Source organism: Lipotes vexillifer, unplaced genomic scaffold (genome assembly GCF_000442215.2).
Source record: "Lipotes vexillifer unplaced genomic scaffold, Lipotes_vexillifer_v1.1 scaffold83, whole genome shotgun sequence".
NCBI classification, from domain to species: Eukaryota; Metazoa; Chordata; class Mammalia; order Artiodactyla; family Lipotidae; genus Lipotes; species Lipotes vexillifer.
In genome coordinates this window covers 1599446-1619353 of record NW_006799780.1, presented here as the reverse complement: position 1 = coordinate 1619353, position 19908 = coordinate 1599446, and the positions used below count along the sequence as shown (strand labels likewise).

The 19908-nt window shown below is 47.6% G+C and overlaps 2 protein-coding genes across 2 annotated transcripts in view; one reads left to right on the top strand and one right to left on the bottom strand.

Moving 5' to 3' along the window:
• The first annotated feature begins 1872 nt into the window (after positions 1 to 1872).
• Positions 1873 to 19908, top strand: part of LHFPL2 (LHFPL tetraspan subfamily member 2) — a 20596-nt gene continuing 2560 nt past the window's right edge. The window contains exon 1 of the mRNA XM_007471960.1: positions 1873 to 2302. Coding sequence (XP_007472022.1) covers positions 1873 to 2302 — 430 coding nt within the window. The remainder of the gene's footprint in view (positions 2303 to 19908) is intronic.
• The window catches only part of SCAMP1 (secretory carrier membrane protein 1), a 132929-nt gene continuing 121069 nt past the window's right edge, over positions 8049 to 19908 (bottom strand). Inside the window, exon 11 of the mRNA XM_007471961.1 lies at positions 8049 to 8164. The gene's annotated coding sequence lies outside the window, so the exon portion shown is untranslated. The remainder of the gene's footprint in view (positions 8165 to 19908) is intronic.

The following is a 19908-nucleotide window of genomic DNA, read 5'->3' as shown; positions in this document are numbered from 1 at the left end:
GAGCCCAGACTTGATGAACACCAAAACCCTTGCATGCAGCATGCACACCACCTCTCCCTTCCCCAGTGCCACACACACACACACACACACACACACACACACACACACAACCATGACAGTTAAGTTCCTCTGTTCCTAGCTTTGCGCTAGCTAATTTTGCAAAATAGCATCTTGTATAAGTGCAGCGATGTGAGGATTGTTAAATACACTGTGTTTTATAAGGTAAGTAATCACCTCTAACTAGGATGTTAGCCAGCATGGTGGAGAAGCTTTGACAGCCACGCCCTTCTTTCCCCACTTCCCTCCCTCCCTCTTCCGTAACTCCCCGCCCAACCATTGCCCACATGCCTTGAGGCTCTTTGTAGTTCTTGGGGAGTTGACATGACCTCAGTTAATAAGATCATTCAGAACAGAGCCATGTGCCCAGATGTCAGATGTGAGCTGTGCGATTCTTCCTGACCTTGGTGGGCTGGGGGCGGGGGGAGGCCGGCAGTAAATGGGGCTGTGAGGAGCCCTGCGGCCCATTTCAGGGTTCAGGCCTCCCTGAAGGGGGTTTAAGCTGTTAGAGAGAGCCCTCTGGTAATGAAGCCGTTTGTCCTTGGGAACAGCATGAGTCCTTGTGAGATGAGAAACAATGCGCATGTTGAGTTTCAGACCTGGGGTGAATCGAAGCTCAATCAGAGAGGCACATGTGATGAATTGGGACAGTTCAAGGGACACATTCTTCACAGGCAAGTCTCTGTTGTCAGCAAGTCCCCTCAGTGGTAATGATACATAGTCAATGGTCATTAATGCCTCTGTTATGAATAATTTCCCCAAGTGAGTAAGTCATCAGTTCTTCTTGGAGCTTTATTTTTCTTTGCATTTTAACTTGTGTAGTTCATTTTGTCTAAAAATCACCCTGTGAGAAATGGATGAAAAATAAGTTTGGGTGGCAAAGGTTTATTATTTGCCATGGCATTGTTTTCCTTTTAAATTCTCATTTACCTCTGAAGCAAATACTCCCTCCTTTGTCTCTGCTCGTAATTTGATTCCCAGGAAATAAAGTTGGGTGTTACTACTCTCTACTGTTAAGCAAAAGGTTTTGAGGCAAGTTTTTCTAACTTAGCTCATCTAACACCAAAACAGCAGGCAAAGAGTCCTGTAAACTTTAAAAAAAAACGCAGGCAGTCCGTTGATATAGTTCACTGGCAGACATATCTTGATGTCTGGATCCCTGTGCTCTTGGACTTTTTCTAATAAGACAAAATAGAGCAGGAGCCACGTCCCAAGAGCATGCAGCTGGGGCAGGAACCCCATGCACAGCGTGCCCCCGGGTGGGTGCAGGGACTGGCATGGGCCCCTCTGTCGTGCTGCCGAGAGATAAGGGTAACCACAGACGCCTCTGAGAGCGCAGTGATGGAGACCTTGAAACAAAAACACCGGCCGACATCGCCGAGGACGGCGGCGTGTTGGCGGGGGCGCAGGATTCGCCGGGCCAAGGTTCTGTGCGCACGAGGGGCGCCGCCGGGCAGGGCTGCGCGGGGCGTGGGGCAGCTGTGCCGCGGGCGCGCACCGGGGCCTGAGCACCGGCCGGAGTGCGGGCGGCTGGGCGGGCAGGCGTCGGGGGCGGGGCCGGCGCCGCTAACCGCTCTCCTCGCCTCTCTCCCCCCGTAGGTGAGGCTTGCGGCCGCGCGGAGCTGTGATATGGCAGCATGACAGCCCCGGAGAGCGCTGCCCCACGACGCCGCCGGGACGAGGGAGCCCCCGAGCAGCGGCCACTGCCGGCCCGGAGCGCCTGAGCCTCCTTCCCGCGCCTTCCCCACCGCCCGCCGGGCTCGCCTGTCCAGTTGACCCCGTGGCCTCCCGACTCCTGACGTCTCGAACATCAATATGTGTCATGTCATTGTCACCTGTCGCTCGATGCTCTGGACCCTCCTGAGTATTGTGGTGGCGTTTGCCGAGCTCATTGCCTTCATGAGCGCAGACTGGCTGATTGGAAAAGCCAAGCCCCGCGGCAGCGCCGAGCCCGGCGAGCAGGAAGGAGGCTCCCTGGAGCCCCACCACCCCACGCTGGGCATCTACGCCCGCTGCATCCGGAACCCCGGCGTGCAGCACTTTCAGCGGGAGACGCTGTGCGGGCCCTACGCCGAGACCTTCGGAGAGATCGCCAGCGGCTTCTGGCAGGCCACCGCTATTTTCTTAGCTGTGGGCATCTTCATTCTCTGCATGGTGGCCCTGGTGTCCGTCTTCACCATGTGTGTGCAGAGCATCATGAAGAAAAGTATTTTCAACGTCTGCGGGCTGCTGCAAGGAATTGCAGGTAGGCGTGCGCGGAGGCGAGGGGGCCTGAGAGCTAGGTGTGTGCACGTGCGTGTGTGCAGCACCCTCACTGCTCATTCATTTGCTGCCACCCTTGAGGAGGACGGTCTTCTGTCCGGTTCCAGGCAGCAGGCGCGCGCTGCCCTCATCACTCCCTTTCCCTGTGTCACTCCCCTGAAGTGAAGGAAGTGTCTGTTCTCTGCTCTCACCTGCTCCTCTTCCTTGCTTATTTCCTCGGGTTCTAAGTTGCTGGGTTTTGTTTGAGTAACTACTCCTACTTTTTGCTTTTCCCATTAAATTACCAGCATGCTTTCTGCGTCGTGCGTCCAGGGAAGAACTGCGGTGTGTGAGGCCCCCCTGCAGCGGGCCCTGTGTGCTGGGATGAGCGTGAGCGTGGGGCGTTCATTCACAGGCAGTGAGCCTGGTGCTGCCCCTGACTCTCGGCCCCATCCCCAGCCCCAGAATGATTTTAGCTTTCGCAGGCTGGAAGAAGCTGGCTGGAAGGGAATTAGTATCAGCTGCTCTGTGTTTAATAATGTTCTGGTTTAAATTGTCTCCTGGAGACAGTTGTCAGAATGTTCTGTGCTCAGATCAGAAATTACAAACTAACTCTTCCACTTTCTGGGAGTTTCTCTCTAATGAGCTTGTTAGAAATCAGTGGAAAGAAAAGTATGAGCACTTTACCGGGATCCCAGAGGGGAGGCCGTGAGCTCCAAGAAAACTTCCATGGCCGCCCGCATTTTCATAGGCTGTCCCATGTGGAGTTGAAAAGCGGATCTGGAACCAAGAGGGTATCAGTCTGTCCACGCTCAAGGGACTTGTTCTGAGCAGCAGAACCACACACACACACACACACACACACACACACACACACACACACACACACACACACACACACACACACACACACCAGAGTTTGAAGACATCCTCAGGAAGCAGAGGAACAGACTTCTCAGGGGAAAAATTCGTTTGTTTGTTTGTTTGTTTGTTTTGCGGTACGCGGGCCTCCCACCGCTGTGGCCTCTCCCGCTGCGGAGCACAGGCTCCGGACGCGCAGGCTCAGCGGCCATGGCTCACAGGCCCAGCTGCTCTGCGGCATGTGGGATCTTCCCAGACTGGGGCACGAACCCATGTCCCCTGCATCAGCAGGCAGACTCCCAACCACCGCGCCACCAGGGCAGCCCAAAAATTCACTTTTTAAACAACCACAACCAAGGTATTTATTAATCTGAACTCTAACAGGAGAAACAGCAATCCACTTACAGCCCTCGTCGAAGGGCACATCCTGTAGCTGCGTTCACGGGGCTGCTGACAATGGAGATAAGCACTGAGCCTGGCATCCAGGCCTGTAAAGAAGCAGACCTCGAATGAATTAGCTCTTGCCTGCCTTATAGCAAACTCTTGAGCAGAGCAGGGCTGGCTTCCAAACAAACAGGTCAAACAGCAGTTTTTTTCCCAAACAGCTGATTAAGATGATGTTTTCTGTTTCTCAAACCTTAGGGGGCCCCATGTGTGTATGTTGGGGAGAGGGTAATGGGCCCAGAGAAATGACAGAGGACCTGCTTCACAGTCATGTTCTGTTTCAATGGGGGATATACTCGTGACAGATCTCAGGACCCCTCATCTCTTTATCTGCCAGGATCAGCCGTACCATGAGACACCCAGGCACTCACAGGCACTCACGGAATTTGGGAGGCCAGGATTCTGATTTTCAGCTTTGCTACTAACTTGCAGTTTCACTTGAGATAAATGCACCAATTCTGTGGATCCTGGCATTCCTCTTCTGAAAGATAGGGAGATTGGAAAATGTGATCCTGTCTTAGATTTTTGATTCTGTGAAGCTCATTGTCCCCCTTTTGATTGACTTCTCAAATCTGCAGTTCATCCCCTAAGCTTGGATTTTCACTTCCGAGACATGTTCATTAAGGTAGGTTTCCATCCTGGTTCATCTTTTTCTTGTCAGAAATGCCTCTGCTTTATCCCCCCAGGCACACAGTGCCTCGGGGGCATGTGTATCTTACAGCTTGCTGAGGAGTGTTACCAAAGTGTTACTGAAGCTTTTGAAAAGTCAAAATAAACATGTAGATGAAGGGGAGCCAGTTTACACAAATAATTAATCCTGTTGAGAGTCCTGGTTCACCAGAGAGGCGTATTTCTGCTCAGTTTGCCCTAACTATGTTTTATTTGCTTATCTTCGATGACTTCATGCCTTTATTATGAGTTTTGTCAATATGCTGGTATGCAGATGAGACTCCTGGTTTGTCATCCCTAGGAATGCTTTTCATCTTGAGAAACTTACTGCTTTCCAGCAAAGGAATGGCCATTTACAGCAGGGTGGGACATCTTGGGCCTTACCACCACAATCGGTCTTTTGCAATCAATTTGCAGAAAATTATAGATGTCTTTCAGTCTCAAAGACTGTTTACATGCAGTTTTTAATAAGGTGTTACTCCAGTGAATTTAGTCTCTAAGAATGTGGATTAGTCCAACAAGTCTTTTGGTGCTCTTGTTTGCTATTTCACATAAATGGCTAGAGTGTTCATTTTGGCACAAAGATGAGTACATATTTTAGGTATTATTCATACACTCCAGTGAGTTATTCTTGACTTTTCTCTTTCTCTCTGCCTCAGGCCTCTAGGAAGAAGGGCTGGGGAGAAGGGAGCAGTAGCACACCCAAGATGCTGGGCTGTTGGTCATCTGTCTCCCCAAAGTCTTGATTTTTCAAAAAGAAATTTTTCTCCTCATCCCCTTTCACTTATGTTCCCCATGCATACATATGGCATCTCAAAACGTCTGAAATTGCTAAAAGTTGGCCAGAGGCAGAGATTCCTGTACAGTCAGATTCCTCTCTAGGGGCCCACTGATCTAAGGCTAAGAACTGAAATATAGGAAAGTGGATTCTCTTCACCTCCGAGCCCAGCAGCACCCCTCTGAGAAGAAATCATTGGAAGGATGGACTGAACGCTGGTCGGCTGGCTCCCTCATGTTGGGGAGGGGATGAGGGGCACATCTTTGAGGGATGCTTCACAGGCTCTTTCTCCAATGGTAGAGGTCTCCACCAGGCAGTTCAAGCCAGCATCAGTGGCAGCCATGGCCCTTGAATCTATGGCTTAAGAGAGTTGCCCCCTGGGTGTCTGAAGCAGCTGGCTTGCTTTCTGTCCTCTTGGCTGGTCTCTAAGAGCATCTGGTCAGCCCCAGCCTCAGCCAAGGACTTGCTGCAGCTGTGAGCATCAGTCTCTGCTCTCCCCACAACCCTTCTCTCAACTCTGGTTCTGTTTGACATTGAAACAAATGGTGAGAAAGGAGACTGTTGCCAAAGCAATGAAAGGATCCTTCAGAAAGATACTCAGACTGTGTTTCTTCTTACAACTGGCATTGGCAAAAATGACATTTTTGTAAAATGTAACTGTGTGACAAATTACAGGCTATCTAGTATGCCTTTACTATGCCTAATCTTAAAGGCCACAGGCTCGCATAGCTGTCACTGTCCATAGTATAACGAAAGCCATCAAAATCTTAGTATTTTGATTTCAGAAGTCGGGTGTAAAAGAATCTGCTACCTCAGTGGAAATCTCAAAATTTGGGTTACTTAAAAAAAAAAAAAATGAAAATACAACTATTGACCATTAAGCTAATTCAGATATCAGGATTCGCCTTCAAGGCCTTACCTAATGGTGGGCACCCAGCTGACACTTCTGAAATGCTCATGTACAAATGCCCTGGCTGTTCAGTAGGCGCTCTCAGCAGCAGTTAGAGCTCAAACCTCATCTGGCCCTGGATCAGCCCTGACCTCACCTTAAAGTGTCTGTGAAATGTTAACCAGTCTGTCTTATCTCCAAGCCTCAGTTTCCTTACTTGGAAAACGGGTATAATAGTAGTACCTACCTCAGGGTTGTTTTGAGGATTAAATTAGATAATATATGAGAAAGGCTTTTAAGCACACATAGTAAGTAGTAAGTGGTAGTAGCTATACGATGATTATTAAAGTATTTGTGCTTTCTTGGCAGGTTTTAGTACAGTCTTTTGTGTTCCCTACAATTGCTGCATTCTAAGGAATAGGATCTTTAGAACTGACCTTGTTCTGTCGAAACCAAATGTTAACTACATTGTAAAGTGCCATTCCTGGCCCCTTAATAGCCTGCCTTTGTTGGGACTGAAGCGCACAGAGCAGTCCTGTGGCTCCTATGGGCCTCTGGGTGTCCTCAGGCATTTTTTTAAAAGCTGAATTGACAGGAAGACAAAGAGCTTTTTCCTCTCACTCCTCTTCCCCTGACCTGTACATTCTCCATCCTTTTCCTTTCTGGAGGCAGCTTCTAGCAGTTGAGTCCTGATTGCAGGTGGCTTCTCAGGCTCCCCGTGCAGAATAAATCACAGGCTGATGGGTCTTCACTGGGTGAGGACTCATCTGGGACTTGGTAGAGCCAGAAACACACAGCAGTTCATAGCCCTCTGGGATTCATTACAAAAGCTGGGGAATCAGCCAGCAGGGTCGTTTTCACCAGCTGCCTTCCTTAGGCTGTGACCTGGATGTGGTCCACAGTGAAAGCGTAGAATGCAAAGATCCAGGTTTTCCATGACAGCATCAAGCAGTTTGGGTTTGGAAATGCATGTAGGGCCCTCTTAGAAGTCCGTGGAATCCCCAGTGACTCAGGTCTGGGACGGGGCCACGACAGTGAGCTCAGGAGTTGGCCCACTGCTGCTGGCCCGGGCTGTTCCCCTGGGGTTGCCACGAGGCTTGGACTAGCGTGTGAGCTTCTGGCCTGGCTGCCTACTGTCCTCCAGTCCTGCCTCGCCGGCTCTGTGCTGCTTCGTGTCTGGTTGGCTCTCATGCTGTCTAGTCCCTGTAGCCCTCTGTCTGTCTACACCGCGTTCAGCCCAGCAGGATGGCCTCAGCGAGCTGCCCCACCAGTCTGACTGGATAGATCACTGTGGCGCCATCCATGCTCACTGGCATCGCTCTCTGCAGCGGGGGCTCAGGGCCTGCTGTGCAGACTCAGTTTTCTTGGAAGTGAGCAATGATTGAGGGTGAAGGAGAACAATATGAAATAAACGAAAGGGAAAGGAATAAAAGAAGGATCTTAGAGAGGAGACAGGGGGAGGGCTTTGTCTCTGCTGCGTGTAGAATTGCTTTGTCGTAGTCCGGCACGCGTGGGGAAGTCGGGGTGGGCATGTGAGATGCACCATGACCACTGTCTGGGTCTTGGCATTCTCACCGCTGTTTTTCAGAGGGTGAAAGATAACCACGACTCAGCCTGGTCGCAGCATCCGTTTTGACTTACCCCATGCCCTACCTGTTCACTCCCGGTGACCACGCTGGTCACTGGAGAGGAGAGAAGTAAGAACAGGACTTGGGAAAGGTGGGGAGAGGGGAAGAGATTCCTGACTCTTTCAGAGACCTGGCCCCATTTTACACCTGAAAAATTCACCTTGCTTTCTCTGAGAAGGTAGTGTGACCTTGGTTGCCCGACTTCAAAATACCTTCAAAGAAAAGACATGAGGGAAGTAGACGGAGCATCCCCTACTCCTTAGAATGAGGCACCGGAAGCTTCTGGCTGTCTAGAGGAGGCTCTGGATTTCTGGCTCTCCAGACAGATAACGCCTCCACCAGAAGTCAGATGTAACCGTTCTATGTCTGAGTCAATTTAAGAGTACCCCTGATGATGATGCATTTACTCATTCATCAACCTTGTGGAAAACTAAAGAATGCCAAAATGTTATAAGGCAGAGGCCAGAATTAAATTTCAGTCCAAGGAGCTTTTATTGGATGCCCGATAAATACAAAGACCTATAGACTCAGGTCTACAATTTCTTGAGTTTCTGCTCCAAAACCATATTAGAGAGTCATTGCCTTAGAAGCTGTACCCTAGAAAAGCAAAAAACAAAACAAAGTATCATCATATATAAAGGGAGCAAAAGAATTCAGCTGTAGCATTAGAAGAAAAACAAAACTACTGCCTAAGAGCAAGTGGACCAAGCACGCATTAATTTGAGTAAATCTAGGGACTGGGATATCTTTTTAAAGAATCACTTGGAAAATCTAGACGAAAATTGCAAACTCTCTTAAAATTCAGATAGAATATGCAGTTGATATGCAAATAAAGTACTTTGCTATGGTAACCACTTAATTGTAGACAATCTCAGAGCCCTGGATGATGATGTTCCAATTCCAGTAACAAATCATCACGTTAAGTATGGCTCTGAATATTTATACAAGTGGTTCAGGCACTCTGTTTTAAGAACTTAATGCAACAGTGGTGTTCTTCTAAGCTCCGACGTCACTTCAGAAGTAATCTGCGCGCTCATGTGCCCAGGCACAGTTAGCCATAGTTATGAGTTCAGTTGTTGTATAGAGGCTTCCCAGTAGCTTTATTAATTGGCCCTCAATCTCTTTTGTTAAAAGATAGCCCCCAGTACAGATGAAACCTAAAATACACATATTGAGAAAATGAAGCCAATATTAAAAACTTGAAACCAAAATCCTCAGTGGCTATGTGTTCAAAGTTGAGAGGACAGCCTCAGGGCCCTAATGTTGAAAAGATGGCACCCGCTTCGTTGCAGGAATTATTTAACGTTATCTGGACCCCAAAACTTTAGCAGGCAAGAAATTTACTTACTGTCCTGAAAATTTCAGAGCTCAGTAACTAAATTTTTTAACTGTCTTTTATTCTGCTATGCACTGCATTTGATTTTTTTTGGTGGGGGGGCAGCTTACTTTGAATTATAAGTGTATTTTGGTTAGAGTTAGACAGGAGCTCTTTCTAATCCTACATGTTGGATGAATAATTTATCAAGAAATAGTTTATAAAGTTCTTCCAGTTGCATAGAAACAGTTTAGGAAACACCTTCTCACTTGGAATGCAAAGTAAAATTTTATCACTAACTCATGGGAAGGAATAATCTGACTAAATTAGTTTGTGGGGATGCATTTTAACAGGTAAGAGTTAAAGTTTTAGAAACTGCCAGTGAAGTAATTTGCATATAAACATGAATCATTGCTGAGAAAGGTTTAGAGAGGCTTCAGCGTGGGAGAAACTGCATCTTTCTTGTGGATTGTTTCTCCACATATTCTAGGGTCATCCAACAATTCTTAATTGATGGTCATTAATTTTGAGTAATTGTAACAGAAACTTCCTCTGGGGGGCTTGGCTGTAAGGTCTTTTTATGACAACTGTGCTCTGATTGTCTTCCAAAGAATTCTCTTTATTGCTTTGTCATCCGTTCTCCACCCACCACCCTGGAAGAGTATTTTTCTTGCCAATTACAATTCCATGGAAGTGTTTTTAGTAGAAAACAAGTACCCTACTAGACTCCTCCAGGGAGACGGTATAAGCATTAATACAAGCTTTAAGTAAAAAATTACTGACACCGATCCTTCACTTTTCTTCTCCTTCCCCTCAGAAAATCTTGTTGGTTAAAAACCTCTAATGTTATTGATCATGTACTAAAATGACATGTAGATATAATCTGCTCTGCAAAGACACTGGTTATCAGCTGAAAACCCTTTTCACTACCAGTGACCTCCCATTTCTGATCTGGCCTTCAAAGCAGAGTTTTTGTTTTTTGTTTTTTGTTTTTTTTTGCGGTAAGCGGGCCTCTCACTGTTGTGGCCTCTCCCATTTGCGGAGCACAGGCTCCGGACGCGCAGGCTCAGCGGCCATGGCTCACGGGCCCAGCCGCTCCGCGGCATGTGGGATCCTCCCAGACCGGGGCACGAACCCGTGCCCCCTGCATCAGCAGGCGGACTCTCAACCACTGCACCACCAGGGAAGCCCCAAAGCAGAGTTTTTAAATGTCAGTTGGGCCCAGTCTAGCTTGTCCATAAACCCTTGAAACTTTAAAATGAGGTGCAGTGAAAACTCTTTACCTTTTCATTTATACAGTAAACAAACAGGCTTCTTAGAAAGATGTCCCCATCCTAACACACACACCGCAGCGGCCTCTCACTGCCTTTGAATAAGGGCGGGTCCACTTTGCTAAGGTTTGTCGACTGAAAAAAAAGCATAACGTGAGAGTTGTAAGTTAAGTTTTATTGGGGGCAAAATGAAGACTATAGCCCAGGAGACAGCGTCTCAGATAGCTCTGAGGAACTGCTCGAAGAGGTGTCGGGGGGAAGGTCAGTATATATGTGATTTTGGTGAAGGGGGTACATTGCAGTCAGGCACACATTTTTTGCAGAAGGTTGCTGCTACTCTGGTGAAGGTTACTGCTAGTCACGAGGAGAAAATGTCTCTGTTAATGATTTTAGTACTTTTCTAGATAAGAGAAGATGCAAGAATTTGGGCTCATAACATCTTCTCCTGCAAATATCTATCTGAAGGCCTGTCCTGCCAGTTTTTCCCAGAGCACAGAGTGCCTCATTCCTGATCTCCACCCTGAACTCCTTCCAGGGGGTGCTGAAGGGCAGCGGCTGCAGTGGCCAGTGACTTAGTCCTTGTAGAGGCAGATGGCAAGCGCCAATTTTTAGTTTCCACCAGTCCTCAGCGAAAACGAGAAAAATAAGGACAATGTTGTAAGATTTCTTAGTGCTAAATGTGTTCAATTTAAAGAACTGTCTTTTATTCTTAGATTACATCCTTTACCCTTTTTGTGTTAAAATACCCTCTTTTATGAAATGATAGTGAGAGGAGATAATGGTTATTTTTAGTGTCCTTCTACTAGCAAAAGAAAAAATATTGACCTCCCAGTAATTTTTCTGGAGATTTTGCTACTGTCTGAAGTCCAGAAGCTTGGGAACCACTGTTCTAGAATATGAGCAACGGTGTGGACTGTGACTTTTTCACAGCTCTCTAATGTTCAGATTGGGGCCTGCTACATACACACTAGGCGCTCAGTAAATGTTGTTCACTGACAGAAACATAGTCTGTTCTGTGCTCACTAATCCGTGCTAGAAACTGTGAGTTTCTAGGCATTTGGAAAGAGTAAAGGATGTAGTAAATGCTGCTAAGTCTCAATCCTAGCATGTACTCTGCCCTCCTAGACAGAGCATAAATAAATGAGTCATCATGCAAAGAACCAATAAGAATCATTTCAGAACTGGCAGTCAGTAAAACCAAATCCTGTCTGGGCTTTCTAGAATAAATCTTCAATGAAAATTTGAAAAGCCTTAGTGGGCAAAGTGATTTCAAAAGTAGAGATTAACCAAAGGTGGCAGTTCTTGGGCAGAACTCTTTGATTCATGGTATAACTAATACTTTGTTATATTACTCTTATTTATAAATACTGTTCGAATACCCCTGACGCTGAATGGCTAACTGGCATTTTGGTACTGAGGGTAGTGTCTTGGCATCTGGAGAAGTCAAGCAGGGGCTTGGGAGGCAAGGACCAGAACTCTTCTTGGGTAGAAGAGACCTGGGGGGGCCCCATCCTGGTGTCTGTAGTTGTCATAAGCAAGATTTCATGAGAGCCTGATGCCTTAGATTGAGAGCAGCATCCTCTGAATGTAGACACTGAGACAAGCAGATCTCTTGTTAGCACAGGATTAACTAAAACCTACTGCCTGCGTACAGGTAACGGTGAATGGTGCAAGGGTTCAGGGTTAGGAAGAGGTCAAGGCAAAGATCCTCAGCTCTGTTCTGTGAATTAAGAAAGGCTACTTGGGGCTTCCCTGGTGGCGCAGTGGTTGAGAGTCCGCCTGCCGATGCAGGGCACACGGGTTTGTGCCCCGGTCCGGAAAGATCCCACATGCTGCAGAGCGGCTGGCCCCGTGAACCATGGCCGCTGAGCCTGCGCGTCTGGAGCCTGTGCTCCACGACGGGAGAGGCCACAACTGTGAGAGGCCTGCGTACCGCAAAAAAAAAAAAAAGAAAGGCTACTTGGAGGAGGCGGGATGGTTAAACCATGGCCCCGGCTGCTGGAGGAGGGATATAATTTGGGGGCTGTCTGAGAATGCTCTCGGTGCTCGATTTTGTCTAATCAGCTACAGATGTCTCTCCTGGAACGTTCACAGGATATGGTTTTTTTGTGGACCAGTTTGTGGACGGCATTAGTATTCTAGGTAGATGTGCAGTTTCAGATGGTTCCCAAGTGCACAGAATCTCAAAGACTAAAATGTAAACAGATTATACGGCTTACATTTTCTCCCTCTGGTCTGATGGGTTTTGCGCTTTATTTCCAGTTTTCTGCTCACACAGATTCTTCAGGAGAGGACATCGTAGCGAATATTACGTTGGTTTGAGCTGTTCATAGGTTTTCTTTCTAGAAGTTCTTTTTGGCCAGTGGCAGCCATTCCAAGGTGATATCTATATTGCAGTAAAGGAGGCTGATGACACTCAGATTGTAATGCAAGAGAAGGGGTGGATGGAAATCCTTTATCTTCTTGTTGTCTTGCCGTAGGGTTAGCAAATCAACCTGCCTGAGGATAGGTGAGCCTTTATTTTTGTGCAGCCTTCCTCTCCCCGTCATCCCCTTACAGCATTCCTATGGTTTTTTCCACTTGAGAGCTGTTCATCGTCATCTGCTCTCTAACGTCTCGTAGGTATAAGCAAGCCAGCTTTTGAGGATATAGCGATCTCCCCTCTTCAGCTGCACAGGTGCTTTTGTTTTGGAAGCTAGTCTTTGGTGTGCAGTAAAGCAGCAGCCTGGATTTGAGTCCCAGCTCCACCACTGATTAGCTGTGTAACCTTACTTAATCCCTCTGTGCCTCAGTTTCCTCATCTGTCAAATGATGATATTAACAGTACCAACCTCACAAGATCCTCTCACAGAGAGAACTCTCATTTGAGTTACATTTAAAGTGCTTAGCCGGTGCCCAGCACATTGTAGTGCTTAGCACTTACCTGCTGCCGTTGTTACTATAACAATTATCGTTATGATCATTAAAAGGTTCTAATCACCTGTATAAACTTCCAGCTTTAAAGTATTAGTTGTGAATGTGCAAAATTGGGGGAGGGTGTTTATAGCCTAGACTCCATGTCATCTTTGCTTGGCATCTACCATTTTTACCATAGAAGATCTTTCCAAAAGGTTCTTCCAAAAAGTGAGAAGACTAGGAAGGAAATGGGAATCAGAAATGACATGTGAAGTTGGTGAGCAACACAGTATGTGTAGAGGACTGTGTTGGATTTGGGATGGAGATGGAGGTAGAAGCCAAGGAATAGAACGCACTCCTTACTGCTGTCCAGTTTATAATCCAGCGGGAGTTCATCTGAGCCAAATATACATACTTTGAGGCATCTAAGAGACCTTGGAGCCAGTGCTGTCCTATTATGGGACAAATGCATAGTATGTCACAGTAAGAGTCCTAGTTTTTTCCTATCATTGTTCTGGATAATTTTCCAGATAGTTAGTTAACCATTTACTTGTAATTTTTTTTTTTTTTTTTCTTGCGTCATGCGGGCCTCTCACTGCTGTGGCCTCTCCCATTTGCGGAGCACAGGCTCCGGACGCGCAGGCTCAGCGGCCACGGCCCACGGGCCCAGCCGCTCCGCGGCACGTGGGATCCTCCCGAAACGGGGCACGAACCCGCGTCCCCTGCATCGGCAGGCGGACCCTCAAGCACTGCGCCACCAGGGAAGCCCTACTTGTAATTTTTTATTTAAACTTTTTACCCATGAAATTCTGAGTTGCCTCTCTTCTTAAAACAGAGTGTAGGGGACCTAGTTCAGCCTTGCCTTGGTGAGTGAGAATGACCACTACAGGCTGTCTCCAAAGTCCCTGCACAGGAGGAGTATGTATACAGGTTCATACTGTGATCTTTGGAAAGAGAATAGCTTGATGGCAACTTCGTTGGTCTGACATGGTGCCTTCCTCAAAGCACAGTCTTAATAATACCTGACAGTTTGCCTTAGGGTATTGTGAAAGAGAAAAGGTCCCTACCTAACAACAGTTGATGACTTTCAAATAGCTATTAGGGACTGCAAAAATGACTTCCAGCTGTCAGCATGGAAGATGACTTGGGAAAAAATTAAAATTTAGACAGAAAAGAGAGGTACACATACAGATAAATGTTAACTAGCAGGCCTAGGGTTGTTGTGTATCACTGTGTACATCAGTTGTTGTACCACACGATGGTCCCAGACTTAGAGTTAAATAACTAAATGTATTATTCCTCTTGGAAGCAGAGAATCACCTCCTCTCCCTCCCCTGACCACCCCCACATCGCTCCACCTGCGGTTGATCTATGACACTGTCCTCAGGGCTGCTGATGGGAGTGGGTATTTTCCTGGGCCGTCAGCAGTTCTACATTCCTGCCTTCAGTGCCGGCACTTTCTGTTAGTCTCCCCATTCTCCAGGCTCATGCTGCTCCCAGACACCGCCCTTACCACTTCTGCATACTGCCATGGTCCACCTCCCTCCTCATTCCCCCTGGTGTACCCTTCTGCCACCTGCCATTTTCCTGAACTTCTCCAGGTTTATCCCTGCACTGCGCCTCCCTTCCCAGCTGGTGTCCAGGGCAGTTCCCACAGTCAGCCACAGCATGTCTTTATAGATGTCGTTACCGCAGCCAGGCATAGTTGGAAACAATTTCAGAGTTTTGAGGCTAAGATGATCTCTAGATTACTGAAAACTTATTACATTTAGTTGACTTACTGCTTTTTTCTACGTCACCTCCCAACAAAGATCTATTTTCTGTAGCCAGAAAGGAGATATTCAGTGCTTGCAGTCAAGTAGAAGGCCAGTCCCATGGTTTGGTCCCTTTGTGTGTTTCATTAGTAAGTGTGGCTGGTGTGCTGTTAGCCAAAACTGCCGACCCCTGGGATTCACCGTTATCGAATGTAGCTTTTCCTCCAACCATTTAAAAAACTTGGCAAGAACTTAAAATGGCTTCATTTTAAAGTGTAATGATCCACATCATAGCACTCTATCTTTTCATTCATCCAACAAATATTTACTGAACACCTATTACACGTCAGACATTGTTCTAGGCAATTGGGATACATAAAGAAAAAACTGCACAAAGTTCTCTATCCTCATGGGGTTTACATTCAAGCTGGTGGAGACACAATAAACCAAATAATTATACAGTATGTTAAAAAGTGATGGGTGCTATGGAAGGAAAAAACAAAAGGAGTAGCCAGGGTGAGAGAGGTTGGGTATGCTGGGGTGATAAGGAGGGAAGCTGCAATGTTAAATAGGGTTGTCAGGGTAGGATTCGGTGAGGAGAGATTCAACCAAAGACTTTAAGGAGACACAGGAGTTAGCCATACGGACAGTCAGGAGGAAGAGTTCTCCCGGGCAAGGGAGCAGCTGGAATGAAGGCCAGTAGGCTTTGCCGCAGAGGGATGTGGGCCCTAAGAGAGGAGTCAGGAAGGATTCTAAGGGTTTTGACCTGAGCAGGTCTAAGAATTGGACTCCCATTTGCTGAAATGAGGTCCACAGGGCAAAGGCCAGGTTCTGAAGTAGGAATCAAGAGTTAGGTTTGGACATAGTTTTCAAGTACCTTGTTAGATATCCAAGTGGAGGTCAAGTAGGCAGTTGGATATGCAAATCTGGAGTTAAAGGTAGAGATCAAAATTCAGGAGATGCCAGCCTAGAGGCAGTATTTAAAACTGTGGGACCGAGTGTGATCAATAAGGAGAATGTGGAGAAGAGGACAAAGGATTGGGCCCTGGGCCCTCCCGTGTTCAGAGATTGGAAAGGTGAGGAAGACCAGCCAAGGGTACCGCGAAGGGACAACCAACATGGCTTCCCGTGTGGAGGCAGGACACTGGCAGATGGTCATGCAAGGAGCACTGCCCTGTCTCCTTAGTTTTCCTTTACTACAGTATTGTCAGTACTTTCTGAACTAGCTGATTGAAGCTGTCACCCCCAGTAAGCCTGGAATGCTCTCTGAGCTGTGCCCCAGAATAGGGATGGGATGCAGGAAGCCAGTCACTCTCCCGTCTGATTTGTCTTGCTTCTTGTTAGAGAGATGGCTGCCTGGGCCAGAGGTTGAGGGGCAGGGCGTGCGGTGACAGGGGCAGCCTCCTGGCACAGCTGAGCTGAGCACCGCAGAGACTGGAGCTCAGTCTGAGTCACAGGGTAGACCTGATAGGGATAAACACCACCAGGTGAATTCTCCCCCCCCCCCCCACCAGAGCTATGTTGAATGGGAAATGGATGTCTGATAGTTAGATGGTTTCCTGCTGGGTTCCTAAATGAGTCAGTGGTTGTTGCAAAGCCAGAAATAAGTTGAACTCTTGACCTCTGTTACCCAAGGTTAACTGTGTGACATACCCTATGGTAAATGCTAAAGATAAAATTGTGATGTAAATCAAGAAGGATAAAGCTTTTCTGCCCTCAAGGGGCTCAGAGTCCTGCTAGGGCATTGCTCTATCCTCAGGGCTGAGAATAATGCCTGCCACTTAGTAGGTAACTCAGTAAATTGAGTTGAATGTACAAAAATAACATGATAAAGAGCTGAAGAGGAATGTGCACAGGGCAGTGGGAACACACAGAGAATAGCATTCTGGCAGGAAGTGGTGACAAATGTCACACAGAGGTGACATTTGGGCTGGGATGGGGGGAGGGTATTTCCAGGTGGATGAGTGCCCAAGGGGTCAGCATGAGTGAGACCCCTTGTTCAGGGTGTGGGCACTCCTCAGTTAGACCTAGTTGGAGCCCAAATGTATCGAATGATGCTAAGCCTGCTATCCGCTGTCTGCTGTGAACTCGCTCTCCAGATATTAGGATATTTGAGAGCTTCAGAATGAGCTTGTTATGACCTAGTGGAGGCTGAGTGTGCGTCCCTCACTGGGGGCTTCTCCACGGGCTGCTGGTAGCAGTGACAGACGGCCATCTTTTCTTCCTATCCTTAGAAAATTTCCTTTGCAAACTGAGGTCTAGTCAGTCTTTACTATTTAGTCTGGAAGCCTGTCTGAAGGGGAGGCAGGAGTATGATGTCCAAAAACTCACTTGTTCTTCTGTACAACGGGCGCCAGCCTCTAGTTCTCACTTGTCAGGCCAGGAAAAAGGGCCTCCTTCTGTACAGACAGTGGGTGACCCACAAAAGGCAAGAAAGCTGGAGTCCGTTCCCTTGGCCAGCAGGTAGTGGAAGTGTGGGGTGAGTGGGTGGCAGACTGGCAGGGGCCGACACAGCCAGGGAGAGCCGGGGAGGTAGCCCCGGAGCCTGCCGCACTCTTCCTCCACAGGCTGGAGAGCAGTGGTCCAGACTTGGCTTCCCTGTTCCTAGCGTCCCGGATGCTTAAAGCTGGAGGTGGTCACCTTCGGACAGGTAAAATATTATTTATTGTATTCAGCAACTCCTGGTCTTTTCAGAATTGGAGGCTTGGCAAGATTATGGAGGTTGTTTCCCCCACCTAAGGGATTTGATTAAAACTTACATTTGATAACATACTGTTTGATTTCAAGGCAGTAGCAAGGAGATTACCTAAGATATATAATTTTGTGGCTGGTCTAATCACAGTGAGTGCTGACTGTTGATCAGGAAGACTCTGACTTGACTTTTCCCAGGGTGTTTCATTCGTTTTATTTTTTAGCACCTTCTTTTTTAAGGCACTGGAAACTCAGCCATGAAACACAGCTCCTGCCCTCTCCCTTTCAGAGCTCATGGAGCCTAATTATTTGAATTAAACCCAAACCACGTGTTTAGGTCACCCATAGACTCTAAAAATTCCTGTGTAGCAGGATAGAACTGCTGGGAATCCAGGGTTGAGTCTGAAAGCTCCTTCCAGGTAGGGAAAATACTACTAAAATGGCAGAGGGACATGATGGGTGTTGCAGTGTGATAGCTGGTGCCCGTGAGAGAGCCAGCACCCTATGGTGAGCCTTGGTAAATTGTCAGGGCTCTGTCTCCAGCCTGGCGTGGCATCCGTGGGGTAGTCCAAGTGACTAACCATCCGTTCCCTTTCATTAATTTCTTTCTTAATTAATTAATTTCTTCCCCAGATAAGGTTGAGTCATCCCCCAAGTGACCCCATGGTGAGCATATGCTGGCACCTTCTAGTTCTCTTGGTACAATGAACTGGGAGGCTGTTAGCAAGAGAAAAGACAGGATACAAGGGAGAGGTTATCTCTTAAGGTTGGGGAAAATGGTACCTTCTTGGGTATCATCAAGTCGAGCCACTGCAGAAGTTACCGGCCCTCTGAACTGCCTGTGGTTTCTTGTAGTGGTGGCTGTTTTCTTGGGTAGTTGGCCAGTATCATCCTGCCTGCCTTTCCTCCTCCTCCCAGCAGCTCAGCCAGGCACCAGGAAGAGATGCCAGTCAGAAGAAAATGACATGCCCACTGGACTAGTCCCTTATTTTCTCTGCCACCCTCCCCACACACATTCACAACCAACCAAAACGGTGATGCATTAAGGCAAGGAGATGGAAAGGCCCCAGAGATAGGCTGGCCTCACTTCAGGAGCTGCAGGGGAGAGCAGACCATTTTCTGGTGTGGCTCTTATGTGAAACTCAATCCAGAGCACACCTCAGCTGACAAGTCCCTGGTGCACTCCAAACTGATGACTAGAAAAGCCACGCCACATTTGCAGCAGACTTGGTATATGTCTTACCGTGTTCTCTTGCCTGCTGTCTGATGTGCCCATCTGAGAAGTCGTGGACTTTAATTCTGTCTCGGTAGCAGGTGTCATCAAGCCTATTTGGAATCTGGGGCATATGTTTGCTTCTAGCCCCTGGGATTCACAGGCCTGGAACAGGCAGTGTGACAGGAGAAGCCAGCCAACCAAGAGTCTGCATCTCCTTTCCTGCCGGGATAACTTCATTCTTGTTGATTGGCATCTGCCAAAGTTATGTTACTCTTTCTCCCCAGGGGCACTATGGTTTAGAAAAACTGTATCGCAAAACAAATTGCACTGACATCGATAAAGTTTTAAGAGTCTGCTCTGTGCCAGGCACTATTCTGAGCACCGCCCTCGTGGAGCTTAAAGTTTAGAATGGAGGAGGATTAACAATCAGAATAACTAAGTGAAGTATCAGGTTGAACCACATGAAATGACCATTTTTGTAGGTAAAAAATGGACAAATATTGACAGTTTCATATGACTCAAAGTAATATATTCTGTTTGTCAGTAATAAATGCTAAGGAGAAATAATAAAGCAAGGAAGGGGGATAGCAAGTTGAGGGAGACGTAGGTGTTTGAAATTGTAAATAGACGGGACCAGAAGACCAAGGAGGTGGCACTTGAAGGTGGCTGGAAAGCTGTCTGCAAGAAGGGCAGTGCAGGTGAGAGGAGCGTAACAAGAGCGAAGGCCCGAGCGCGGCTGGTGTGTGGCTGGAGCAGAGGGCAAAGGGCGAGAGAGGCAGGCAGGCGACGGGGAGCCAGGGCACCGAGGACCTCGAGGGCCAGGGAGGGAAAACTGGATTTTACTCTGAGAGCTGGGAAACCTTTCTGGGCTTCTCGATAATTTTACTCGGAAGCAGAAAGAACCTGTTGAGATGACGGCTGTGACTAAGGAGCACTCGTCAGGGCCCAGGAGCCGGCGCCCAGGCTGCTCGGAAGCTGCGCCGGCCCGGGAGGCGAGGTGAGGTGAGGGCCGCGTGTGGCCACCTGAATCGTGAACATTTCTGGAATTGCTCTGGTAGAAGAGCCTTTTTTTAAGAATTAGCTCAGTCATCGTAGATCTCCCCAGCTGAGTTACATTTGTTCAGATGGAGAATAGTTTATTCTTTCAAGGTACTAATTGGTAGCCTCCTCTCCCCCAGTTATGACACCTTTCAAAATAT